The sequence below is a fragment of the Bufo gargarizans genome, chromosome 5 (genome assembly GCF_014858855.1).
Source record: "Bufo gargarizans isolate SCDJY-AF-19 chromosome 5, ASM1485885v1, whole genome shotgun sequence".
Lineage (NCBI taxonomy): Eukaryota > Metazoa > Chordata > Amphibia > Anura > Bufonidae > Bufo > Bufo gargarizans.
In genome coordinates, this window is record NC_058084.1 from 145,923,556 (window position 1) to 145,951,266 (window position 27,711).

Genomic DNA, 27,711 nt, shown 5'->3' on the forward strand with positions numbered 1-27,711 from the left:
ACTTTTGTTTATTATTATTAATATTTTTACCAGTTAGGGTCGACCCATAAACTTCTTGGAGGTCCACATTTGACTTACAAGGATGTTTCTGAGTCACAGAGTTAGCAGCTGCATGATCTCAGGCACAGTGAGCACATTTGACAGCCGGGCTCCACATAGAGAGGGCAGAGATGATTTTTACCTTACATTCCTTCCCCATCACTGTATACACAGCTCTCAATGCGCTCTGTATATATAGATCATGCAGTGGCCATGCTGCTTCCTGCTCCAGTCCTAGCGATCATGTGATTGCCAGGTAACTGCTGGAGCTGCTGGGTCTTAGCAGTCCCAGCTCAGCACTGCAGTACATCTCAGGAAGCTGCATGCCTTCTGTTACTGGGGCTAATATGTCAGTAACCAGCAATAAAGGTCTTGTAAAACCTTATGGGTGGGTGGGGGGGGGCATAAAAGTATAAAAAAAATAAAATAAATACAGAATAAAGAAGAGAATAATAATTAAAAATTTAAAACCTCTTTGACCCACCCATGCCACAGCTTCTATGCCCTCCGCAGTGATGTTGAAGTGGACATTTTAAAAATTACTTTAGTTGCATTTTGTGCTATTAAAAAAAAAAAAAATACGAAAGCAAGAGATTTTCCCCGTTTTTCCTCCGGGTTTCAAAAGTAGAAACATACAACTAAAATTAAAATGACATGAAAAGAAAGCCCCAAATATCAGGGAAAAAAAGACTTTAAAGTTAATCTGTCAGCAGCAACGGCCCTATCAAACAGTTTGCATAGACACGTAGCTGTAGTTCACCTGTTTTTCTTTTGTTGATCCGAGGCTCCATTCCCGAGTTATGATACTTTTTCTTAATACGCATATTAGGCCTTTGGTGCAATGAGGGTTTCACCATTGCTCTTGTTGCACCCAAGCTCTACTCATTCTTGTGGCCAGCCCCTCCCTCGCAGCTTTGCCTCTGTCCTGTCCCTGTCAATCTAAGAAGTGTGGGAAGGGGTGGCCACCGGCAATGGTCACACCCTCATTGCACCAAAGACCTAATTTACATATTGAAATAAAGTATCATAACTCGGGAACAGAGCCTCAGATCAGCAAAAGAAATAGACCGTTTTGTGATGTGTCTATGCAATAGAGAGGTTGATGGTGACAGATTCCCTTTAAATAACCAAAAAAAAGTTATGGCTTTCAAAGGCACATGTACTAAAAAAACAAAATGTGTCCGGTGGGGGGGTCAGTATAAATGGTCCAATGCTGAACTGGTTAATGTTTCATTTTTATTATTTATTTGTTTTACTGTTCTTCTTTATTATTACTTTACTTTATTACTTATTTATTATTACTTGTGCTTATTACTTTTTGCTTGTGTTTGTTATCATACAGTACACAATACTCCACACCTTCAAGCTGTGCAACGGTACAAATTACCTCCCATTCGTTCTCTTTACGCAGTTAAACTCTGGCTGCCTGCAGTGAATACTAGAGAGAGGTTAGTCTATGCCGAGTTTTAGAGCTCTGTAGCCAAAAAACAAGGATATGCATCCCACATCTCAGCCTTTGTTCCCTTTGGACGTTCCATTGAATTAAGCCTATGTACATGCGTCTCTATGACCAACCTGCTCATAAATGATCAGAATGTTACTTTAATTGGGGGCAAGATCTTTATGTGCTTAGGGGCATAGAGGTGGTACATATTGAAGAGGGCCCCATAGCAAAAAATCATATGACCATATCATTGGTCCGCGTCTGATACGCATTTTTTTATGGATTGAACGCAGACCCAATTTATTTGATAGAACATGTCCTATTTTTGTCCATTTTGCAGACGACCAAGGAAAGTGCGTGATATGCACAGCAGGGCTTTTATAATGATGACCTATCCTCTGGATAGGTTATCAGCAGGAATGGAATTCAGCCAGTTCCCTTCGGTTCTCCAGGTCCAGTTGTTAAATGGAATCTGTCACCTGCATTTAGCATTTTAGGCTGGGTTCACACCTGAGCGTTTTACAGCGCGTTCCTACGCGCTGTAAAACGCTCAACAGGCAAGAACCAATAATTCCCTATGGGAATGGTTCACGCGATCGCGCTGTAAAACGCCCGACGCCCCAAGTACATGAGCTTCTTTGGGGCGTCTTGTCGCGCGTTCCCGTACATAGACTTCAGCGGGAACGCGCGACAATGGGCGTTCGCTTGTCTCTGTATGCGCGATTGCAAACGCCCGTACAATCGCGCATACAGAGCGTACGTTCAAATGCGCTCAGGTCTGAACCCAGCCTCAAGCTTTCAACATCGCCATGTTCACTAAAGTACCTTATTTCCTGCAGTGGTCTTCTTGCTTTAGTTTGAATCCCAAGAACGCCTCCTGATCCTGAAATAACCTCCCACAGCTCCGACAAACGGTTCTGCCCCCTCGCCACGTCATCTTCTACCTTCAAGAAATGCCCCATTCTTCCTGTCGGCTGCCAGAAATCTCGCGCAGTACCGCCTGCGAGATCATCAAGCTCCTGAGGCAACAGCCTCAAAAGTCTCACTGGGCATGCGCTGAGCCCAATGACGGAATCTGAGAGCTGTTGCCTCAGGAGCTTGATGATCATGCAGGCTGCAGGCGGTACTGCGCCTGCGCGAGATTTCTGGCGGCCGACAGGAAGAAGGATGGGGCATTTCTAGAAGGTAGAAGATGACGTGGCGAGGGGGCAGAACAGTTTGCCGGGGCTGTGGGAGGTTATTTCAGGATCAGGAGGCGTTCTTGGGATTCAAATTAATGCGGGCTGGGCACTGCAGGGGGGTGTCACTGGGCACCAGAGAGGAAAAAAACGCCCCTCTGGGCACCTTGGAGCTTCATTAGCATATCAGAAAAAGATTTTTTTTTTTATCAAAATGACAAAACAAAATAAAGTAAGAAGACCACTGCAGGACATAAGGTACTTTAGTGAACATGGCGATGGCGACAGCTTAAAATGCTAAAAGCAGGTGACAGATTCCCTTTAAGCTTACAGCCGGATTGGAGAACCGTGTTACCGGCTGAATCCTGATCCGGTGCTCTGGCGGTGGCAGCTGGAGATGAGCGCTTCCATTACATAGTTTAGCTAGCTCCTTAGGCTTTTTAAAAGTTGGATGGTATGTGTGTGTAGTGTATATATGGTGTATTTATGTGCATGTGTGTTGCATATATATGGTGTATGTAAATGTAAACATCTGTTGTGACGCCGCGTGTCCGCCATTGAACCTGTTAAAAATTTGAATGCCACCCCTGGTTATCAGTATCTGGTGGGGGTACGACACCTAGGACCTACTCCCATCAACTGCTGCTGCCTTCACAAACAGCTGATAGGCAGGGGGTCCCGGGTGTTGGAGCCCACCGATCAGATACTATCGGTAAAAGTCCTGGAAAACCCCTTTAAGCTTTTTGGGACTGTAGAAAGAGGAAAATTGTGCTGATCTACATACAGTACACAGCCCATAAGACTGAGGGGTCACGCCAACCTGACCCAGTCCCCCAGGTTCACTGGCCCCATACCAGCCAGAAGACACAAGGGACCATAGTAAGGCTACTTTCACACTAGCGTTTTAGTTTTCCGGTATTGAGATCTATCATAGGGACTCAATACCGGGGAAAAAACGCTTCAGTTTTCTCCCCCTTCATTGTCAATGGGGACAAAACTGAACAGAACGGAATGCTCCAAAATGCATTCCGCTCCGTTTAGTTGCGTTTACACACCGGAGAGCAAACGGCAACATGTTGCCGTTTGCTTTCCATCCGTTTTCTTTGACACAATCTGCCACAATAGAAAACAGATCCGCCCCACCATTGACTTTCAGTGGAGTTTATGACGGCTCCGTCTTGGCAATGTTAAAGATAATACAACCGGATCCCTTCATAACGGATGCAGACGGTTGTATTATCAGTAACGGAAGCGTTTTTGCCGAACCCTGACGGATCCAGTCAAACCGCTAGAGTAGCCTAAGACAAGGAAGTAATGGAGATTGGAGAATGTAAAGTTGTGTCCCTATGTTCAGGCCCTGGTCAGCTGTGAATGACTGTGATGATTAGATGACTGGGTCACAGTGATCTTGTGGGGTGATCCTGGTAGGCAGCGGTTAGTACCTACCATAAGTGGTGCAAGGAAGGGCCGCAGAGCCATAGGCACCGAAGTTGGCCCTTCTGATCCCACAGAACACTTACAGCAGCACAAATTGCTGAAAGGGTTAATTGTGGACCCCTTCAGAGGTCCTGTGGCGTCCATGGCTGGGCAGGTCAGAGCTGTTGCTACATGAGGGAGGTGGTTTTAAAGTAATGGCTGATGGGTGTATTGGCATAGGGTGGCAGCTTTCTTCTTTATACACTCTGGGCACACATACACCTCTCCGGCAGCAGTCCCTATGATCCCAGCTACCAGCAGTGGGGGCATCTTTAGGGAGCTGCTGGTCCTCAGAAGCGGACGCGGTCCGCTATAGCCACAGTGTGTGCGGGCGTATCAGCCGCCCCGAGTCAGGGAGAGCCGTGACGTCACCGCCAGAGTTCCAGAGCACCGAGTGAGAGGCGGCGCTGGGAGACGGGCTGCGGCAGGGCACACTTTACTACGGCGCCGCTCACTACTGTGCGCACGGGGACACGCTCCCCACCGCAGGACTATCGGCACCGGGAGACTTTTCCTGTCGAGGCTCTTCGCCGGTTGTGATTGAGGAGTATCCGTCGCGCTGGGCGGTGGAGCCCTGGAGCCGCCATGGGGAAAGTGTTTACAAGTTGCCTGCTGACTTTGGCTGGACTTCTGCCCGCTGTGGCGTTGGGACCGTACTCCGGTAAGTGGAGACTCGTATTAGTTATATGGGATCTCTATAGGCTTGTACAGCACTATATATACAGGGATGTCTCCAGTGCTGGGGACTACAATGCCCATCATGACACGGGATGCTGCTATAACTTGCTCTTAGTTATATAGGATCTCTATAGGCTTTGTACAGCACTTTCTATGTATAATATATAAGCAGTGATTTCTCCAGTGACGGGGACTACAATGCCCATCATGACACGGGATGCTGCTATACCTTGCTCTTAGTTATATGGGATCTCTATAGGCTTGTACAGCACTCTATATACAGGGATGTCTCCAGTGCCGGGGACTACAATGCCCATCATGACACGGGATGCTGCTATAACTTGCTCTTAGTTATATAGGATCTCTATAGGCTTTGTACAGCACTTTCTATGTATAATATATAAGCAGTGATGTCTCCAGTGACGGGGACTACAATGCCCATCATGACACGGGATGCTGCTATACCTTGCTCTTAGTTATATGGGATCTCTATAGGCTTGTACAGCACTCTATATACAGGGATGTCTCCAGTGTCGGGGACTACAATGCTCATCATGACACGGGATGCTGCTATAACTTGCTCTTAGTTATATGGGATCTCTATAGGCTTGTACAGCACTCTATATATACAGTGATGTCTCCAGTGCTGGGGACTACAATGCTCATCATGACACAGGATGCTGCTGTAACTTGCTCTTAGTTATATGGGATCTCTATAGGCTTTGTACACCACTTTCTATATATAATATATAAGCAGTGATGTCTCCAGTGCCGGGGACCACAACACCCATCATGACACGGGATGCTGCTATACCTTGCTCTTAGTTATATGGGATCTCTATAGGCTTGTACAGCACTTTCTATATATACAGTGATGTCTCCAGTTTCGGGGACCACAATGCCCATCATAACACAGTATGCTGCTATAACTTGCTCTTAGTTACACAGGATCTCTATAGACTTTGTACAGAACTATATATATATAATATATAAGCAGATTTCTCCAGTGACGGGGACTACAATGCCCATCATGACACAGGATGCTGTTATAACTTGCTCTTAGTTATATGGGATCTCTATAGGCTTTGTACACCACTTTCTATATATAATATATAAGCAGTGATGTCTCCAGTGCTGGGGACTACAATGCCCATCATGGCACGGGATGCTGTTATAACTTGCCCTTAGTTATATGGGATCTCTATAGGCTTTGTACAGCACTATATATCTATATATAATATATAAGCAGTGATTTCTCCAGTGCCGGGGACTACAACACCCATCATTACATGGGATGCTGCTATAACTTGCTCTTGATAGGCTTTGTACAGCACTTTCTATATATAATATATAAGCAGTGATTTCTCTAGTGCCGGGGACTACAATGCCCATCATGACACGGGATGCTGCTATACCTTGCTCTTAGTTACACAGGATCTCTATAGGCTTTGTACAGCACTATATATCTATATATAATATATAAGCAGTGATTTCTCCAGTGCCGGAGACTACAATGCCCATCATTACATGGGATGCTGCTATAACTTGCTCTTGATAGGCTTTGTACAGCACTTTCTATATATAATATATAAGCAGATTTCTCCAGTGCCGGGGACTACAATGCCCATCACGACACGGGATGCTGCTATACCTTGCTCTTAGTTACACAGGATCTCTATAGGCTTTGTACAGCACTTTCTATATATAATATATAAGCAGTGATTTCTCCAGTGCCGGGGACTACAATGCCCATCATGACACAGGATGCTGCTATAACTTGCTCTTAGTTATATGGGATCTCTATAGGCTTTGTACAGCACTTTCTATATATAATAAGCAGTGATGTCTTCAGTGCCGGGGACTACAATGCCCATCATGACACAGGATGCTGCTATACCTTGCTCTTAGTTACATAGGATCTCTATAGGCTTTGTACAGCACTTTCTATATATAATATATAAGCAGTGATGTCTCCAGTGGTGGGGACTACAATGCCCATCATGACTACATAGGATCTCTATAGGCTTTGTACAGCACTTTCTATGTATAATATATAAGCAGTGATTTCTCCAGTGCCGGGGACTACAATGCCCATCATGACACGGGATGCTGCTATAACTTGCTCTTAGTTATATAGGATCTCTATAGGCTTTGTAAAGCACTATATATCTATATAAGCAGTGATGTCTCCAGTGCCGGGGACTACAATGCCCATCATGACACGGGATGCTGCTATAACTTGCTCTTAGTTATATAGGATCTCTATAGGCTTTGTAAAGCACTATATATCTATATAAGCAGTGATTTCTCTAGTGCCGGGGACTACAATGCCCATCATGACACGGGATGCTGCTATAACTTGCTCTTAGTTACATAGGATCTCTATAGGCTTTGTACAGCACTATATATCTATATAAGCAGTGATGTCTCCAGTGCTGGGGACTACAATGCCCATCATGACACAGGATGCTGCTATACCTTGCTCTTAGTTACATAGGATCTCTATAGGCTTTGTAAAGCACTATATATCTATATAAGCAGTGATGTCTCCAGTGCTGGGGACTACAATGCCCATCATGACACGGGATGCTGCTATACCTTGCTCTTAGTTACATAGGATCTCTATAGGCTTTGTACAGCACTATATATCTATATAAGCAGTGATTTCTCTAGTGCCGGGGACTACAATGTCCATCATGACACGGGATGCTGCTATAACTTGCTCTTAGTTACATAGGATCTCTATAGGCTTTGTAAAGCACTATATATCTATATAAGCAGTGATGTCTCCAGTGCTGGGGACTACAATGCCCATCATGACACAGGATGCTGCTATACCTTGCTCTTAGTTACATAGGATCTCTATAGGCTTTGTAAAGCACTATATATCTATATAAGCAGTGATTTCTCTAGTGCCGGGGACTACAATGCCCATCATGACACGGGATGCTGCTATAACTTGCTCTTAGTTACATAGGATCTCTATAGGCTTTGTAAAGCACTATATATCTATATAAGCAGTGATGTCTCCAGTGCTGGGGACTACAATGCCCATCATGACACAGGATGCTGCTATACCTTGCTCTTAGTTACATAGGATCTCTATAGGCTTTGTAAAGCACTATATATCTATATAAGCAGTGATTTCTCTAGTGCCGGGGACTACAATGCCCATCATGACACGGGATGCTGCTATAACTTGCTCTTAGTTACATAGGATCTCTATAGGCTTTGTACGGCACTATATATCTATATAAGCAGTGATTTCTCGTTATCTGCTCTCGCAGCTTGTTCTCCTAATTTCCCTTTTCGTCCACTTTTCAGTCTCCTTACTCTCCACCCCATTTCCTCCGCTCTCTTATCTCCCCAGCTGCTTTCCTGCTCCCCCTCCATGAAAGTAAACAGGGTAATTTCCTCTTGGACTTGTCATGTCCTGCTGTAGACACCAATGCCCCCAAGAACAATGCCGTATGGGCTTTGTGGGCGAGCGGGAAGAACCAGGTGCCACCAGTATGAATACTGCCAGTGTCACATCATCACAACCTCTGCAAAGTTTTCTGAGCCGCCTTGTGCTGCTGAATGGCTGGCTGCTCGGCCTGTCATTCTGCTGGTGCAGCTTTATGACTCCATCATCCATGGGATGTAGCCGGGGAGACTCCATGTCCTTTTAATCAATCACATTGTAATAGCGCCGACTTCTTATTAACCTATTGGGCACTAGAGCCGGATCCAAACGGCCTTTCCTCCTCGCCACAATTTACTTGAAATATTAAGGCTAATAATCAGGTAATGGCCCCTTGTAAAGGCCGTTTGTTATACTGATGGCTTTTCTAGTACTGCCATCTCTTCCCTTTCAGCTCTCATTTACCAGAGAGCCTTTATAATGCCGTCTAAAATCGATTATTGCCATTTTTAACCTTTAGTGAGAAGATGCCGGTAATAATTAGATGAGGATCTTAGCTGGCGTCATTATAGGAACATCATACTGGTATCATGTCCCTAGCACTATGTGGTCCCTAGGACTGGGAAAGCATGCTACAAGTCGTTCTTCATGTTCCAGGAGGCAATTGCTGAAATGTCCTATGTTGCGTGCACTGTGCCTATACAGATATATATGGCCCATAGGACTGGGCTTACTATATGAGCGTATATATGGGAGCACACTACGCAGCGTCGCCCTGTGACTGCGGAGCCCACATTTTGGCATCATTGATATCGCAAGCCTAGGGCATATGTAGTCCTCAGTCACACGAGCCTGTTACAGCATATTCATATGATCAAATATTTTACTTTAAGGGAAACGAGTGATTGCTATACTTTTACTGTACTTTTAGAAGTAGCTGTGCAGTTTGTGTGGCTGGTATATAAAAGTGCACATGGATGAGTAAAAGTTATGTCCTATCTCCCACTACCCTCTCCCACCCCCTTGTACCTCTTAGGTTCCCCAGTATATTATTACTACTATTACTTGATACTAAGTCCATGGAGCTGTACATCTAGAGGTTAGTTTGGGTTCACATCATGTTTTTTCCATCCGTTCAATGTATACAAAAAACATAATATGTTAAACGGATGCCTCAGACGGACGCTATTCCATTGTAAAAAAATAAATAAAAATGTATGCCCGGACTGTGCAGGATACAAGAACGTGGTGTGCTGCGTTTTTGTATCTTTTTTTTCCCGTCTAACGTATACATCAAACGGAGGCATAAAATGTGATGTAAACTCTTACACACATAATATAAAAAAAATGCAAATACCATAAACCTAAAACCAATAACAATGGTAGAGAGAGGGTGAGGACCCAGCCCACGAGAGCTCACAATCAGTATTAAACTCTTTAAGGGCCCCGTCGTCCCCAAACCTCAGCAGACGCTTCAGTCGTATATCGGGTGGGGGTGGGGAGGTGATGACAGATGCTGATTTAAAAAAATGCCACGCTAATAGCGGTTCCATCAAGTTGGTGAAAAGAGTAGGCTTTATTAAGTAGTCCCCCCCCCCCCCCCCTTAAATTCCGCTTTTCCATAAACTGCTGTTTTCTTCCCAAGGAGTGGAGGAAACTGTGGCTATTGTTATCCTTATTGTTCACCTACCGTGGAGACTTTTCCCTTAGAATTTACAAATAACTAACAATTTCCGGTGTTTGAGTCGTATCCTGATATTATACTGCAGCCCGCCATTGATGTAGCTAGGGACACAGCCTGCTGCTCACCGGGCGTCTCAGATCAGTTTGTATCATGGATCAGTGTTTGCCTCCCCAAGTAGTTACTGTACCTTTTTCTGTAGTTCTCAAATATGTCATCTGGTCACAGCTTAGACCAGAATAAAGCGGAAACTGATTTACAAATGATATTAAGCAACTGCATGAGTAGCAATTCCCTAATTTAGTGACAGAGCACTGACGAACAGTGATGGCCAGTTCGCCCGCGAACACATGCGGGCTGCCATCTTAAATCACAAGTCCGGCGATGCACAGGTAAGTCCTTACAAATGCGGTCACTGGGAGCAGGCAATTCCGAGAACAGCCCGGAACTGCCTGCTCCCGGTGACCGCATTTGTTTCAGACCGGCTCACGGCGCAGGCACAGGTAAGGACTTACCTGTGCACCGCCGGACTTGTGATTTAAGATGGCAGCCCGCATGTGTTCGCCGGCCATCACTGCTGACGATGACCTGACCAACAGTGAGTGTCCGTTAGAGTGCGGCCACACGGTCAGGTTGTAGACGCAAACCCAGGAGAAGTTGGCTTCCTGGAGAACCCTGACCATGTGCCCGTGTCCATGTTAGGGGGGTTGGTGGTGTGTATTGAAAGCTCTAAGGCTATCTGATGTCCCTAAGTCAGAATGGGATAAAGGAGCAGGAGCAACTTTGATGCAAATGCAATTAAAGTGCCATAAAATGAGCCATAACTCACTACTTTCAGATCTATGGCATTGTGATCTGGCAGCCGGTTGCGGCAGAGAACGCCGGGAATCAGCTGGACACAATCCGCAGTGTACAGCGCTTTGTGTCCAGCTGATCCTTGGCATTTTTGACGGACCCCATTATACTTAATGGGGCCGGTGGTCATTCTGATTACATCCGGCAGTGCCAGATCCGGAGAATTCCATTGGCTGTTCTCTGCCAGAACAGCCTGCTGGAATAGGTGAGGCAGATGTGAAAGTAAAGTCATTGAACTTGGTACTCCTATTGATAAAAGATGGTTGAGAACTTGAGACAGTTATACCTATTGTCCATCAATTATACCACAATTATGACATTTTGAGGGAGATTTATCAAAACAGGTGCAAAGGAAAACATGACGTAGTTGCCCAGAGCAACCAATCAGATCGATCCTTTCATTTTGCACAGGAGCTCTGTAAAATGAAAGCTGGAATCTGATTGGTTGCTACAGGCAATTAAGCCAGTTTTCCTTTGCACCAGTTTTGAAGCGGATGACAGCATTGTATATGACTGTATGGCTCGCTGGATCTCAGTCAGTCATCTAGTTCTGAGCCAGACGTTGCCTCTCATTGTGCTATTACATGAGACACGTCAGCCCGGTCCGTCTTCCCTTCCTTTCATCCGCACGTCTCCCCCCCCCACCGCCTGCAGTGCATTGCTGTGCTTTGTAGTAGTCTGTGAGCCCCTGGACTACATTTTGTGAATCTCCAAAGTTTCCCTCTTTCATAATAGTCTGTCTGTGAATACATGGCAGAGATACTGTGTTCTGCGTTCCAATTTTCCATTGCATTGAGAGGGAAAGCTCCATCAGACATTCTTTACAAGCTGAAGTAAGCCAGATTGTGAAAATTCTAAAGGGAACGTAGCGGGAAATATCCCAAATCCCTGCCGCTAGGAGAAGTAAGAGCACAGAGTCACTTTGTCACTGTTTGCTGGTCAGGATTAAGGTCTGAACTATAGATAACACGGCCATAATGTTGTAATTGTGAACGGGTTGTCTGGTCAACCCTGCCGACTACCAGGTTCCCCTAGTTCTTCTGGACAAAGGAAATATTAGTATAAGGAGTCCCTTGCAGGACTCTACAACTCCGTGTGCTCTCTATACACCTGAAAGTGGCACTGTAAACTTATGTCATCAAAAGTTTAGATGGTTGGGGGTCTGGGCGCTGTGACCCCCACCCATCTCTAGAACGAGGGGAGAGAAGTGCTCGCTTAGCGCACAAGACAGGAGAGAGATGGGACCATAGACTTTCTATTTAGTCCATCTTCTCTCCCCTCATTCTAGAGATCAGTGGGGGTCACAGCGCTCAGACCCCCAACCATTTAAACTTTTTATATGTCCCTATGACATATATCAAAAGTTTACTGAGAGTACAATGTCACTTTAAAGTAAGGTTCCCTTTGTTTTCTTCATGGCTGTTACTTAGTGTGAACATACCCTTATAAGTAATGGTTTATAGATAAATAATAAGCCTCTGTTCATCCAGAGCACATTAAAGGGGGTTTTCTATACTTAGATGTTGATGGCGTCTCCTGCAGTATTTGGGCAGGCTCTGAGGTTATTCCCAGTGATGTAGAGGCCGTACCGCTCCCATTTATGGGACTTTTTTCAGAAATGATAACGTTGTGTTGTTTGCACATACAGGCTAAGGCCTCATGCACACGACCATAGTTTTGTTACGTGTCCGATCTGCATTTTTATGGATTAAGTGTCAACCCATTCATTTCTATGGGTCCCCAAAAAATGTTTTGTCGTCCATGAGCTGTCCACATGCATGTGGCCGTTCTTCTCATTACAGAACATGTCCTATGCAGACGAGAATAGGCAGTTCTAGTGAAGAAGATGAGAAAAGTGCGCCTGGCTGGTATCCGTATTTTGCAGATCACAAAGTGGATACAGTTTGAGACTGTTTGTAGCTAGAGTTTTTTTTTTTCCATTAGAGTAATTATATTTTAAAGAGCAAAACTTTTAAAAACTTCTCATGAAATCTGTCAAGTAGAAACATGAAAGCAAAAACAACAGTCGCTTGACTTTCAGCGGTTTTCAGCAACGCTTGGATTTTTGACAGACAGTATTTAAAAGCTTCCGTCTTCCTCCAGCCTGAAATGAGTTTGAAAAACTTTGTACGTTCAAGCAGCAATGTTGTGGAAGTAGTTGTCGGCTTTACATTTAAGGTCAAGGAATTGGACAAAGAAGCGGCGGCCCATTGTATTAGATTTCCTGCGGAAGAGAGCAAAGTATAAAGCACATCAGGGTTGTCGCGATACCAAAATTTAGATTTGATTTCGATACCATAAAAAAGTATTGCGATACTCGGCAAAAAAGCAGCGTGCATTCCGCATCTTATGGAATGTCCGGTTATATTTTAATAGTTTGGACTTTTTGGACGTGGTGATATGTAATATGTTTATTTCTTTATTGTTTATATATTTTATATGTAAAATTGGGAAAGGGGGGAGATTTATACTTAATATTTTGGCAGTTTTTTTTTTTTTTTTACTTTTTATTTAATAACTATTAGCCCCCTTAGGGTCTAGAACCTGGCATATTTTCATCCCTTGTCCTATTCACCCTGATAGAGCTCTATTAGTGTGAATAGGATCTCACTCTCCCTGCTGCCCTGTGCATAGTACACACAGCAGCAGGGAGATTACCATGGCAGCCAGGGCTTCAGTAGTGTCCTGGCTGCCATGGTAACCGATCGGAAGCCCAGGATTACACTGCTAGGGCTCTGATCACAACTACCACTGCCACCAATGAGGAGGGGGGGAGGGGACCCTGTGGCCACTGCCACCAATGATTATAACACTGGGTGGGTTGGGGGGGCGCACTGCGCCACCAGTGACTTTAATACTGAGGGGGGCAGGCGCATTGCGCCACCAATAAAGATAATTAACGTTTTAAACAGATACAGGAGGCGGGTGGCGGCGGCAGATTCACATAGCCGGCACCTGACCTCTATGACAGGGAGCTGCGATCAGCGGGTCGGGTGCCGCGCCTCAGGGGTTAACTGCCGCGGATCGCAGCGCATTGTCATAGAGGTCGGGTGCTGGCTATTTGATTCTGCCGCCGGCACCCGCCTCCTGTATCTGTATCAAACGTTATTTATCATCATTGGTGGCGCAGTGGCCAGAGCCCCTCTCTCCTCTCATTGGTGGCCACGGCGGCACAGGTGGGAGGGAGGGAGAGTCTCCTTCTCCCCTGTGCTGCTGAGGAGAACATGGAGCGCGCTGAGAGCAGGTTAAAGGGCAAATCCCGGTATCGAATCGATACCGATACAAAAGTATTGATTGGGTATCGATAATGCGATACCCAGTGCAACCCTAAAGCATATTTTACATTCATTCCATGTAAGTAAAGTTCCGCTGACCTTTAGTCGTTACCAGCTTACATTTCCTGCAGGGAAGGTACTGTAATGTAGTAGGGCTGTGATAACAGTGTAGTTGTAGTCGGCAGCCCCAGCGCCATCCTGCTACTGGCAAGAATATTGGTGATGAGATACTGTCAAAATAAAACTCACAAGTTAGGCTACGGTCACACTAGCGGATTTACTGGATCCGGCAGGGTTCAGCAAAAACGCTTCCGTTACTGATAATACAACCATCTGCATCCGTTATGAACGGATCCGGTTGTATTATCTTTAACATTGCCAAGACGGATCCGTCATGAACTCTATTGAAAGTCAATGGAGGACGAATCCATTTTCTATTGTGGCAGATTGTGTCAAAGAAAACGGATGGAAAGAAAACCTCAGCATGCTGCCGTTTGCTCTCCGGTATGTGAACGCAACTAAACGGAGCGGAATGCATTTTGGAGCACTCCATTCTGTTCAGTTATGTTTTGTCCCCATTGACAATGAATAGGGACAAAACTGAAGCGTTTTTTTCCGGTATTGAGCCCCTATGACGGAACTCAATACTGGAAAACTAAAACACTAGTGTGAAAGTTGCCTTACAAATGTGTTTCCAAGGGAAGTATGTTTTCTTCATCACCTTCTTTAGGCCTCATGCACACGACTGTAGTTTGGGTCTGCGTCCGATCCACATTTTCAGCGGATTGCGCGTGGACCCATTCATTTCTATGGGTCCATAAAAAATGCAAATAGCACACAGATTTCATCCGTGTACTCTCCGCATCCATGTGACCGTTCCGCAAAGTATAGAACATGTCCTGTTCTTGTCCGGTTTGCAGACAAGAATAGCCCGTTCTAGTAGAAATCTGGGGAACAGGCCAGTATCTGTATTTAGCGGGCCGCAAAATGGATACGGTCGTGTACGTGAGGCCTTGTATGTAGTCATGGTGCATTTTATACCGGCAGGCACGGATCCATTGTAATTGCAGATTAGAGATACGGGTTTGAAGTAATTTGTATTTTAGTAGTAAACTTTCTAGTTTTACATTTAGAATCATATTAAGCCTAGCATAAGAATAGTTAATCCTGTCGTTATCAAGCAAGCGTCCGCTTCTTCAACTTTACCAGTTCAGATGTCCGGTTTCATGATATTGATGACCTATTCTTAGCCTATGTCTGATATCAGTATCAAATTGGCGCGTTGTCCCTGCTCCTAGAGGCTCCGTTCTCCCACCTTTGTCGCCTTCCTCCAAGTCCTGATTGACAGGGCCAGGCAGCGCTCGCATCTGTCTGCCAGCCCTGTGCTCTGGTAAAATCTTGCGCCGTTCAGCAGGCACGGTGACGAAGCTGGCAGCCTGCGAGTGTCTTTCCCTCACCGCACGAGATTTCACCAGAGCACAGGGCTGGCAGACAGATGCTTAATAGGGTTAAATCTGGTGACAGAATCCCTTTAAGGTTGTCTCGGTCAATTCATTGCCTGGGAGTTGAGCTGCAGATAGGCCACAAACGTCTACAGGTTCAAAAAACCCTTAAAGGGTTTATCCATAATTTTGTAATATAAATTCTTCTGCTCCCCAGTAGTGAAGAGATCTATACTTATCTGCTCCCCATAGGGACCTGTCCCCATTGGAGTGGGGATCCTGGACAACCCCTTTAAATTGCACCCTTTACAGGACGTACCTTGATTATTACATAGAAACATATAGAATGTGTGGGCAGATGAGAACCATTTGGCCCATCTAGTCTGTCCAATATACTAAGTACTATGAATAGCCCCTGGCCCTATCTTATATGAAGGATCGGCTTATGCCTATCCCATGCATGCTTAAACTCCTCCACTGTATTTGCAGCTACCACTTCTGCAGGAAGGCTATTCCATGCATCCACTACTCTCTAAGTAAAGTAATACTTCCTGATATTACTTTTAAACCTTTGCCCCTCTAATCTAAAACTCTGTCCTCTTGTAGCAGTTTTTCTTCTTTTACCTTGTTGTACATACAGTTGGTAGGACCACATTTATGTTTCCTGATGTTTTTGCTGGGGAATGAAATGTACAAGTGTCAGTCCATGTTAGCTTGACTTAGAATAAGTAATTTGCTTTACTCTTTCATTAATGTTTTAAAAGATGAAAGGATTTGTCTTGTCTATCTTTACATGCAACTGAAAGGCCTCCTAAACTACCGATTTAAATATTGTATAAAACAATATCAGAATGTGGTCCCTGATGTCAAGGACCAAGACTATTCAATCTCCAAATACTGACTGTGGCCTGTACAGAGCTGTGGAACATTTTAATTCCAAGTACTCTAGAGGGAAATGTGAAGTTCATCACCCTATTGCATTTCAGTTTCTTGTTATTTATAAAAACATTATTAAAAATGATTATTATCTATAAATCACGTTTGTTTACCTCCTATTCATTTCCTTCAGTGTTGGCTGCATTTCAGCTGTGTTCCACCAGGGGGCAGTTACAACCAGTGGCTGTTAAGGTTTAGCTGCTTAGAGGGGTTTTCTGGGACTTTAATGTTGGTGGCCTGTCCTTAGTATAGTCCATGAATATAAAATTAGTGGGGGTCTGCCTCCTGGTACTTCCACTGATAAATTGATTGAAGGGGTAAAGTCGCATCCCCTCATTGTTTACTAGGCCCAGAGACGTAGATTTTGTACTGATTGTCCCCGGTATTGCAATTCATTGTTGCTCAGTCCCATTCAGCAGATTAGTGGCTTTTCCATCCTTTCCACATGCTTTACCCTGCAGCTCAGCCTGGGCCCTCTGACTATAAGGGTACATTCACACGACCGTATTATTTATTTCCGCATCCGTTCCGCATTTTGTGGAATAGAAGCGGACCCATTTATTCCTATAGGTGAATGAAATGTGCGGACGACATTCAGTATGTTGTCCGCATCCGTGTGTCCGCATTTCTATTCTGCAAAAATATGAAGCATGTCCTACTATTGTCTGTACAGATCGGTCCGCAGCACCATTCAAGTCAATGGATCCGCAAATTGCGAATGACATACGGAATGGTTTCCGTATGTCATCCGTTTTTTCGGATCCCTTTCCGTATTTTTGAAGGCCTTAATAATTTTTTTTTTTTTTTTTCTCTCCTTTTTTTTATTTTTTTATTTAGTTTTTTGTGGACCTTAAAAAACGGAAGACACACGGAAATCATCTGGATGATCATTCCGCCAACACACTTGTCACAGCAATATCTTGACCTAATTCCCTAAGGGATAATCGCAGAAGATGACCAGTGACTTACATTGTCTGTCAGGACGGATCCGTCTTGCTCCGCAACACATGGCGGACAGAAAAACGCGTTATTCTGTCCGCGATGGGAGCGCAACCATACGGAACGGAACGCATTTTGGTGAATTCCGTTCCCTTCAGTTCAGTTTTGTCCCCATTGACAATGAATGGGGACAAAACGGAAGCGTTTTCTTTCGCTATTGAGATCCTATGACGGATCTCAATAACAGAAAGGGAAAACGCTAGTGCGAAAGTAGCCTTATTGCACTATTTTGTTTCTGCCATTTATATTGCCCAGAATTCTTTTAGAAAGTTTTAAAAACATTTTATTTTTCTCATTTAGTAAATATGGAGTCTTGAAGTATTTCCAAAAACAGAAAAGTAACTGATAATTATTTTTTTTTTCAATAGACAAATCATGTAGGATAACGATGAAAAATAAATTTGGAGCAGCTCACCTCCATGCAGGGGTGGTGCACGCGATCTGTGCTGGCAACCCCGAACAATGCAGGAAAAACGTGGATAGATCCGGCACCCAAATAAAAACAAATTCCTTTATTAACTCGGAACATAGTAGAAAAATATTTTCCACGTTTTTCCTAAATCATGCAGGACATTGATCACAGTTTTTTATTACTTTTGGGGAAGTGTTTGTGTCAAATGTTAAAAGTGTGACGCATCGGGGTATTGTTGAAGCATACATTATTGTGACTTTGCCGCACGGGCCGATGTGCGTATTTAACCCCATTTCAATGATTCTGAACCTTGCAAGGCACAGATACGTTGCAGTCTTAGTTGAAAAGCTCGGCCTGCTGTGATCTGTCGCTGATCACTAGGTGTAGCTGCATCTCCAAATCCACTGAGTTCAGTGCAGGATGGAAGCGCGCGCTGCTGAGGCCAGTGATCAGATAATACACTATGCTCAAAGTCTTGGGTGATTTTCGAAAGGAATGAAAAGAGTAAAGTGCTAGAATCAATCTGCCGTGTTTTTTAAAATAAGCTTTTTGTTACTCTGTTATCTATTTTGATATATATTTATCACGTGCGTGTATTTGTTTTTTTTTATGTATTTTGATGTAAACTGGTTCTCCTACTTGACTTAAACCTTTTTGATTGGTGCTACACAAGGTTTTTAGAGACTGACCCTCCCAATGGCATGTATAGCACAACAGTGACAGCATGACAACTTGGCGCAGTCGTGCTGCGGTTCTTTCGTCTCCAATTAAACTAATGAAGACTAACAATACCGCACAGCCATTAACAATTCAGACCGGCTAAACAGTGCGGTCTTCATTAGTTTAATTAGAGCCCCCTACAGCCCGCATGGAGTGTGTCAGTCAACCGCAGCGCGACTGCATCTCAACCACGCCGTGTGGTTGTACCATTATAGTCCATTGGAATGTATTGTGGTGCACATTCACGGAGTATTAATGAGATTTCCGTGTAACGGTCATAAGACAAATGTATTAGTTAGTGCGGTGTCATAAGTCATACCGCAGCTATTGAAGCTGTTGTGCAAAAGTAGAAGTTGGAGCTGTCAAGCTAGAACAGTCTGTGGGAAGCTGAAGGCTCAAGTGGAGAGAAACACTTGTGAGATATAGAAAGAATGCATGGAGGAATAAATTTGTATTTTGATAAAAACATTTTTATACATTTACACTTTCCTGCTTTCAATTTTTGGGAAAAAAAAGATCATTTGCAAACAGTGTGCAGGTTTGTAAGGGTATGTTCACATGACCCTACAAAATTCAGCAAGGAATCCATATTTTTTGTATGGTTTTTTAGCCAATGGGTGTCTACCTCAATACAAACTACATTCCGCACACAGATCCGCGCCAAAAACTGGTCAGAAAAAGCACAAAAACCTCATTCATTTCATTGGAAGATTCACGGTCCCTCCCCTCTCTGATTGACAGCTGTAGCATCCAAACAAGAGACCGCAATGGCTGTCACTCAGGGCAGAGGGGAGGGTCTTTGAAGCAGCTCAACACAGAGAACACTTCATCATGAAACTGCACCTCCTGGGCACTTAAAGAAACAGCACCCAGCAGAATGAAAGTTCATATTCACACTACTCCTGATGATAGAAGCTCCACAAAAGAGACGTTGATACTGCTCTCCCCAGCTCTTACCTCCCTACACGTCAGCAGTTTTACATGGTGAAATGGTAGACAGACTTCTTTTAAAGTATATTTCAGTGCAGATATGTGAGACTTCTGCCACATCTGGACTTTCCGATTTGGTAGGTCCGTACATTGCTGAACCACATAGCAATTCTGTAATGCTAAGGGTTTATGCTTTGCTAAAGGAAAGGCAAAACTAATGTTTTGTAATAGCTGGTGGCATTGTCTTGTGTGTGCCATTTAGAAGAAATAGGGGCTACGTTTTTTAATAACTGTACAAAGGGTGTATCCAGTGATGTCAGTGCAAAATAACTGCTATGCTTTTCTTCACTTAAAACAGCAGTCTTAGGCTACTTTCACACTAGCGGCATGGACCTCCGGCAGGCTGTTCCGTCGGTTAAACAACCTGTCGGATCCGTCCTGCTGCTAGTGAACGTGTGCCCCCGGAATGCAGCTCTGTCCCTATTGACTATAATGGGGGCAGAGTGGAGTTCCGGCGGAGGCACGGCAGCACACGGCGAGAGGCTGCCGGAATAAATGTCGGACATGTCGTAGTTTTATTTTGGCAGCCTCTCGCTGTGCGCTGCCGTGCCTCCACCGGAACTCCCCCCCCCCCCGTCCCCATTATAGTCAATGGGGATGGAGTGGCAGTCCCAGGGGCACACGTTCACTAGCGGCAGGATGGATCCGACAGGCTGTTCACCCAACGGAAAAGCGTGCCGGAGGCCGTGCTGCTAGTGTGAAAGTAGCCTTAGAAATAGAGATATCATCTCAGGATGAAGTGTTTACAGTACTCCGTCTTTGAAAAGCAGAATTTAGATGTATGAACAGCACAACTGTGAAATTTCCCATCTTGTCTAGACTTGCAGGAGGTGACTGCTGCAGCCGATCACTGTCCTCTGTGGTCTAACACTGAGGGCAGTGATTGGCTGCAACAGTGATGTTCTGTGCTTGTTCTAGTGCCAGTCAACGTCACTGCTGCAGCCAATCACTGTTAGACCGCTGAGGACAGTGACTGGCTGCAGCTGTCAAACACCATAAATATGTATTTTTCAATGTACACAATGTTTGGAGAATTATGCATGAAAGAAATGTGTAATGTATGCACATGAGCTTATGCCCATATTGTATACTTGTAGATTGCTTTGTCCAAGATTGAGTTGTTCTTTCATTGGTCATAATAATAGTTTATTAAAAATATGTTAAAGGGGCTCTCTGAGATTTTGATACGGATGACCTGAACGTGCGATACCGAGCAGAGGTTCTATACTATGTACGGTGCTGTGCTTGGTAAGCTGCGAGAAGGCAGCGGTGCTCACAGGAATGATGGTGCTTTAAGTGTCGGACCCCCACCTATCAGATACTGATGACCCAAATCACGGAAAACCCCTTTAACATTTCAGAATTTTTTGAAGAAAGCAGCAGCAGAGTTACTGTCCACATAAAGAGGGGTTCTTTGTATGGGGGAACCACATAACAGACTGCATTTCTCAGAAGAAAAAAAAAGTCAATTTAGTTCCAGACAATGCCTTTAAAGGCACACTTCCATCCAAATTTTTGGCTGCTTTTCTCATTTTGGCAGTTTTGTGGTATTAAAAATGAAAGACAAAATACTGTTCTTCTCGAGCAGTCAACACATACGATTAACCCTCCTTGGCAATCCATTGTCAGTTTACTGTTGCTGTAAGAGGAATATGTGATCGGCAAGGTAATAACCATTATAATAGTAAGTTTAGAATTGGCATACCAGTATGGCAGCTCTTTAGTGTTTTTGCTAGGCCTAGATAAAGATGCTGACAGAAGAGCATTACATTGATTAGTATAACGTGGGAAGCTCTAACTGAGTCACGGATCTGTATTGACAGCCTGACCGAGAGGGTTAAGCAAGAACGCCAGTTAAGTGTCCCTTTAAATCATTAGTCCTCTTTTCTTGTAGGCACTTATTCTACATCAATGGCATGACGGGGTAAAATTTATGAATTCTTTCTCAAAAATAAAAAATTGTCCCAAGTGGGATTTGCCAACCACAGGTTACAAGCTGTTTTGGGTACGTCCTGGGCTGGGAAAGGTGAATGAAAGCCGATGATTACTCCCTACTGACTTTTTCCATTATTAAATCTTTGTTAAAATAGCATTTTTGCCATCTGTCCAAGGTATATGCCTGATTTCCCAACATACTCCTCTGACTGACGGCTGCAACATATGGTATGCCCCTGTAAATGTGCAATGGCATTAGGGTTGCATCGGGTATCGAGGTATCGATACTTTTAGACCCGGATCGATACGATATCGGGTCTTACTATTTACCGATACTAGGCTGCGCTGCTCTCAGTGCGCGCCATGTTCTCTTCACTAGCACAGTGGAGAAGGAGGAAGGGCCTCCCTCCGCACTGTGACGCGGCTGCCGCTGCCACCAATGGGAAGATAGCAGGGAGGAGGAGGGGAGGGGCGGTGGCCACTGCGCCACCTATGAATGTAAAACACAATTCAAGTATAGACAGTGGGTGCTGGCGGCAGTATCACATACCTGGCACCCGGCCTCAATAATGGGGCACAGCGATCCGCCGAACTGCGGCAATTAACCCCTCAGGTGCCACCATTTTTAAAAAAAAATTAATGACACCCAGCAACCCTCTCCTCCTGTGCAACCCTCACTCCTTCGCCTAGTCAAGATAGCTCTCTCAGACCGGGCCAGGCAGCCGCTCTGTCTGTTTCCTACACGTGTATATACTGTATGTCATGTCACTGTATATAATGTTATTGTGTAATACTGTTAATATTTGAGTCCTGCTTCGGGCGGACCCCTTCTGAGTTGGGGCCCCATAGCAGCTGCTTCTACTATAGCTTCCACCCCTGATTCCAAGTGTTCTTTTGGTATATGGTGGGTGCATTGGACCCTACGGATCCGTATGCGTCAGGACCTTTTCCGGTGCTTATTCTGAACATGTCCATAAAACAATATGTCAAATTTGACCAATCGGCTACCATCAGCTAGTGCTGCCATCCACCGTTCCTGGGTGAAGTGGCAAAGACAGCAGATACAATAAAATGTTATTTATTTAGCATAAATGACAAAATACAAGTTTATTCCTACGGTTTTGATAACAGTTTCCAGACAAGGATGCTCCGTGTTTTCCCAAGGACTACTTTGAGTATGTTGGGTGTCCAGTCCATACAGCTTAGATGATCAGCTGTATAATTGCAGAAAGGGAATGGCGGCTCAGGGGTTAACATGGCTGGTAACTGCAGTAATATAAGTACTCCGTACGACAACCGCTGGCATGTGGATGTGGAGCTCCTTGGCTTTCCTTGCTTGTTCAGAAGGCCTCACTTCTTATAATGCATTTTTGTAACTGTTGGTGCAAATCCAGTGTGCAAGTAGGACTTGTGTATTTTCAGACTTCTCATATTGCAGGATGACAGATGGGGCTAACTTTAAATCCATCCTAGCAAGAAATACGCCATCTCAAAACGGGATAAGATGTTACTGATGTAGGCATCACTATTTATAAGTGGATCGTATTCCTTCGGGAGGACCTCTCTGGTATATGTGACTTTGTCAGAAATTCTCTGAATTTCAGCTTTCTCTTTCTTCCCGTGACGTAGTTGGTAGTGCTGCCTGTACTTTTTATGGCACGCACTTTTATATTATTTGTTTCTGTGGGTTTTCTGTATATGGCCTGGATGAAACAAATAGCTAACAAATGGGGGCCCGGGAGTTCTTTATTGAATATATGTAAATGTGAGAACACAGTGATTTCTGCTGGCTTTCATTAGGAAATATTTCATCCTGCTCAATTCCCATCTTATTACTTTTGGTTTCTAATGCTCCTTGTCTATTGATTCTACCGTGGAAGGAGATAAGGAGAATATTGTACCTCTATGGAGCGCTGTAAAATATGCAGAACCTAAAGGTCACTCTGTCTCTCTTAGTAAGCCTGGTGCTTTGTTTTCCAGAGATGTCTTCTGTTCATTGTCAGAGCGATATACTCATGTATCACTTGTAAAGCAGAGTCTAAATAGGAATCTGCCAGGCTCATATGCATATGAAGACATATACCAGTGGTGGCGAACCTATGGCACGGGGCCAGGGGTGGCACTCGGAGCTCTCTCTGTGGGCACCCGCACCCTGGAAAAAGTCTATGGTGTACCAATATGCCTTAGCGCTTTTCTGCCATCATCACTATGAACGGCACAGGCAGCGCAGTGAATGCAGGCGGGCTGTTATAGCTAAATGGTAAAGTACATGGAAGATGCACTAGATTGGACTGTCGTATTCAGGTTGCTGACACTTTGGGATAAATAAGTAGGTTTTGGGTTGTAGTTTGGGCACTCGGTCTGTAAAAGGTTCGCCATCACTGACCGATACTTTGATTAAATCTAGAGGTCTCCCCTCTTCAGTTTTTGAGTGTGCTGTAGTAGACCAAAAGGAGCAGGTGGAGAAATAGAAAATATTCTCAGAATTTTGAAAAGCTTCCTATTTGTATTGTAACATTGGGGGAGATTTATCAATGGCATGGTAGGGCGCACAAATGTAGGAGTTGTCCAGAAGGGCACATATTGAATGCTTTAGACCAGGGATGGGCAAACTCGGCCCTCCAGCTGTTGTAAAACTACAAATCCCATCATTCCCAGTCTGCCTACAGCTATCAGCCTACAGCAGGGCATGATGGGATTTGTAGTTTTAAAACAGCTGGAGGGACAGGTTTGCCCATCCCTGCTTTAGACACTCACTAGACTCGCTTTTATTACAACGGATATGGCTTGAAGTGTACCACATTTCACCAAAACTGTGCGAAAAAAACTAATATGTAACATATCTAATAAGAAGAACCAAATCTACCCTATCTCTCAACATGGCCATATATGTTGTTCATACGCCACCCCTTTAACGTCTTTGCGCATCTAGATTTAACTGTACTTTACAGGTGCGTGAGGAGTGTATGGTGCAGCTTCACAAGTTGAGCTTGCTCCATACACGGCGGGTGCCAGCTGCAATCATGATCAAAATGACCAACATCTAAGCGGATAAACCGAGGGAACGTGCTTCGTCTGTCCTCTGTACTTCCTCCTTGTCAAGCTTGAAGGCTGCCAATCAGTTGTCATGGCAGCTGAAGGTCCAATAGAATGCTGGTAAAATCACTATTCACAGCAATACTGAAGTGTTGCTGAAAAAAGTACAAGCAATAGCCGGTTCAAGCCCCCTAGAGGGACTAAAAAGAAAAACTCCCTCTCATTCATCAACTTAAACATAAAAAAATTAATGAGACATAATTGTTATTGCTTTATCTGAAAATGTCCAGTATGCTAAACAACTCCGCAATTGTATTTCTTGGTCTGCTGGCCGTATTTTCCGGCGTATAAGACGACCCCCAACTTTTCCAGTTAAAATATAGGGTTTGGGGTATACTCTCCGTATAAGTCTACCCCTCCAACGCCATTTACTTTGGCATCAAGATCTGCAGGTAATTGTTGTGCAATTTTCGTCTTTTGCCTCAGTACAATACTATGCCTTTCTAAGAATCTAGTACACCAGGATGCAGTGGCCTTACATCTGTTGCTGTGATCTGGGTTAGATTTGTCCCACTGAAGTGCAAACAAGCGTATTTTATTTTGTGTCACTACATAACCGTTTTGGCGATGCTCATTCACCATGTCTGCTACATGTTTTTCGAGTTCTGGCCATTGTGGGGTGCCTCTTCTTAATGCACACTTACCCCTTGGCATACTCTTTAATGCTTTTTCATTTGCTTTCTAGTCCCAAACCATCTTCTGTTACTCCATATTGTCTTGCAGCAGCGCAGTTATTATGTTCCATGGCAAAGTTTACAACTTTACGTTTGAAACTGTCTTCATATTTCTTTCTTCTTGCTGGTAGAGCCATGATGGGGTCTTAACTGTTAGCCATTTGTATACTGTACTGTATGTACTGGCGCTATACTGTATGAACCGATGCAGATACTGGTGCGGTACTGTATGTACAGGTACAGATACTGGTGCTGTACTGTATTCACCACCACATGTATCTGCTCCCCAGATAGACTCTGTTTTTTCACCACAGATAAGATGCACACCAAACTTCATTAGAGATCCCCCGTTCCAACATTAGAATTGGCTGAAGTGCAGATGCTCCTGCTTCCCCTGCCTTCCCTCAGAATCGCCAATCCAACCCAGTATACAACAACCAGCCAATCACAGCAAGCGATGTACCGGTATTTTCTGTGCACACTGCATACGAAGCCTGCTTGGATTGGGTGGGTCAGCTCTTCCTGCCTGCCCAGCCCTCCCTGTCTTCAAGACGATCTGAGCGGTAGTACCCAATGTGATACTGGCGGCATGAGAAAACCACTGAGAGCAGGAAGAGGGGGCTGCTTCAGGAGCGGCTGTCCAGGATGCAGCGCACGGTGGCTCAGCTAGAGGGCGCCTGTCCCTGAAGCTGGAGAAGGACATCTCCAGTCCGGGTAGGAAGTAAGTTTCAGTACGCCGTATACCGCCATATGAGACGACACCCGGTGTATAAGACGACCCCTGACTTTTGAGAAGATTTTCATGTGTTAAAAAGTAGTCTTATACGCAGGAAAATACAGTAAATTATAAAAAAAAATTGCTCATCCCTGTAAAAAAAAGAAGCCCTCACACAGCTTAATAGAAAAATAAAAAAGTTATGGGTGTCCACAATGCAATTTTTTAAAGGTATAATCTTATCATTGTTACCACATAGTGAGTGCCGTATAAATGAAACCAAAACAAAACAGTTATGGCCCTTCCAAGGCTAGGAAACAAATTGTCTTTCACAAAATGGGCCTTGTCCTGAAAGAGTTAGTAGTCACAGTGTAGGGTTTAGGAGTAAGGTAGTCTCTGGGCAGTGGCAGTGTTGAACCCATGAAAGATTTGATAGTGATTTAATGCATTTTGTGCCCTCTTTTTGTGTATGCTAGGTTTTACGTATGAGACACACACTCTCCATAAATGGTGTCCTCATTCAGTCATTTCTTGTCATAAATGATACCTTGCTTTCAGTGCTGGTTCTCTGGGAAACACATTGATGCTGTATGCTTATAATAGGCCATCAATGTGTGATCGGTCTGAGCCCCGGGATCTGCGCCTACCAGAATGATAAAATCCATACAGAGGGCAGTATAATTCAGCCACTGTCTGACATCTTGATGTTATAATTCCATGTCTGCTGGTAATAACAAGTCCCATACTGCCATGCACAGGCATTACATAAAGTGGAGTGACTAAGTCAAATGCTGCCGGCTGGAATCTGTATATATCAGAGTAGATGATAAAAGTATGAACTCTGGGGTGCGACCAGACAGACCCCCACTGACGGGGGTCCCAAGCTTCCTGTGTGAATAGACTGCCAAGTATAGTGCTCAGCTATCTCAAGAAGTCCCATATCCAATGACCCATATTTTCATTATTGGTAGGGGTCCTAGTAGGGTTGTTGCGATACCAAAACTTTGATTCTGTTTCAATACCATAAAGAAGTATTGCTATACTCAATACCACACGAAAAAAAAAAAAAAGCTGCTTGCATTCCGCATTTTATGGAACGTCTGGCCCATAAGGCTGCTTTCACACTAGCGGCACAGACCTCCAGCAGGCTGTTCCGTCGGGTGAACAGCCTGTCGGAGCCATCCTACTGCTTGTGACCGTGTGCCTCCAGGACTGCTGCTCCGTCCCCTTTGACTATAATGGGGACGGAGTTCCGGCGAGGCACGGCGAGAGGATGCCGGAATAAAACTACGACATGTCCGACATTTATTACGGCAGCCTCTCGTCCATGCGCTGCCCTGCCTCGCCGGAACTCCGCCCCCGCCCCTATTATAGTCAATAGGGACGGAGCGGCTGTCCGGAGGCACACGGTCACTAGCGGCAGGATGGATCCGACAGGCTGTTCACCCGACGGAACAGCCTGCTGGAGGTCCGTGCCGCTAGTGTGAAAGTAGCCATAATCAAACAGTCCTATTCTATTTTTTGGGGGGGGAGAAGGTGACCAAAAAATGGGGAATCACCGCATAGGAGATTTTTAAAATATTTTAATAGTTTGGACTTTTTGGACGTGGCAATATGTGCTATAAAATAGATAAATATACGACTGGCACTCGCTATGCAGGTCACATCAATATGTGCTATGTTTATTTATTTATTGTTCATACATATATATATATATATATATATATATATATATATATTTATTTTGCGGCACCTGAGGGGTT

General features: G+C 44.4%; 1 protein-coding gene across 5 annotated transcripts in view; it reads left to right on the forward strand.

The window, feature by feature from the left end:
* Window positions 1-4,370: 4,370 nt before the first annotated feature.
* The window catches only part of PTPRM (protein tyrosine phosphatase receptor type M), a 766,319-nt gene continuing 742,978 nt past the window's right edge, over window positions 4,371-27,711 (forward strand). For 2 of the 5 annotated variants that reach the window (XM_044295691.1, XM_044295692.1), the window contains exon 1: window positions 4,375-4,798. In XM_044295691.1, coding sequence (XP_044151626.1) covers window positions 4,723-4,798 — 76 coding nt within the window. In that variant the 5' untranslated portion in view covers window positions 4,375-4,722. Of the gene's footprint in view, window positions 4,799-27,711 lie in introns of all 5 variants that reach the window. The other 3 variants (XM_044295693.1, XM_044295689.1, XM_044295690.1) reach the window with 3 other exon arrangements.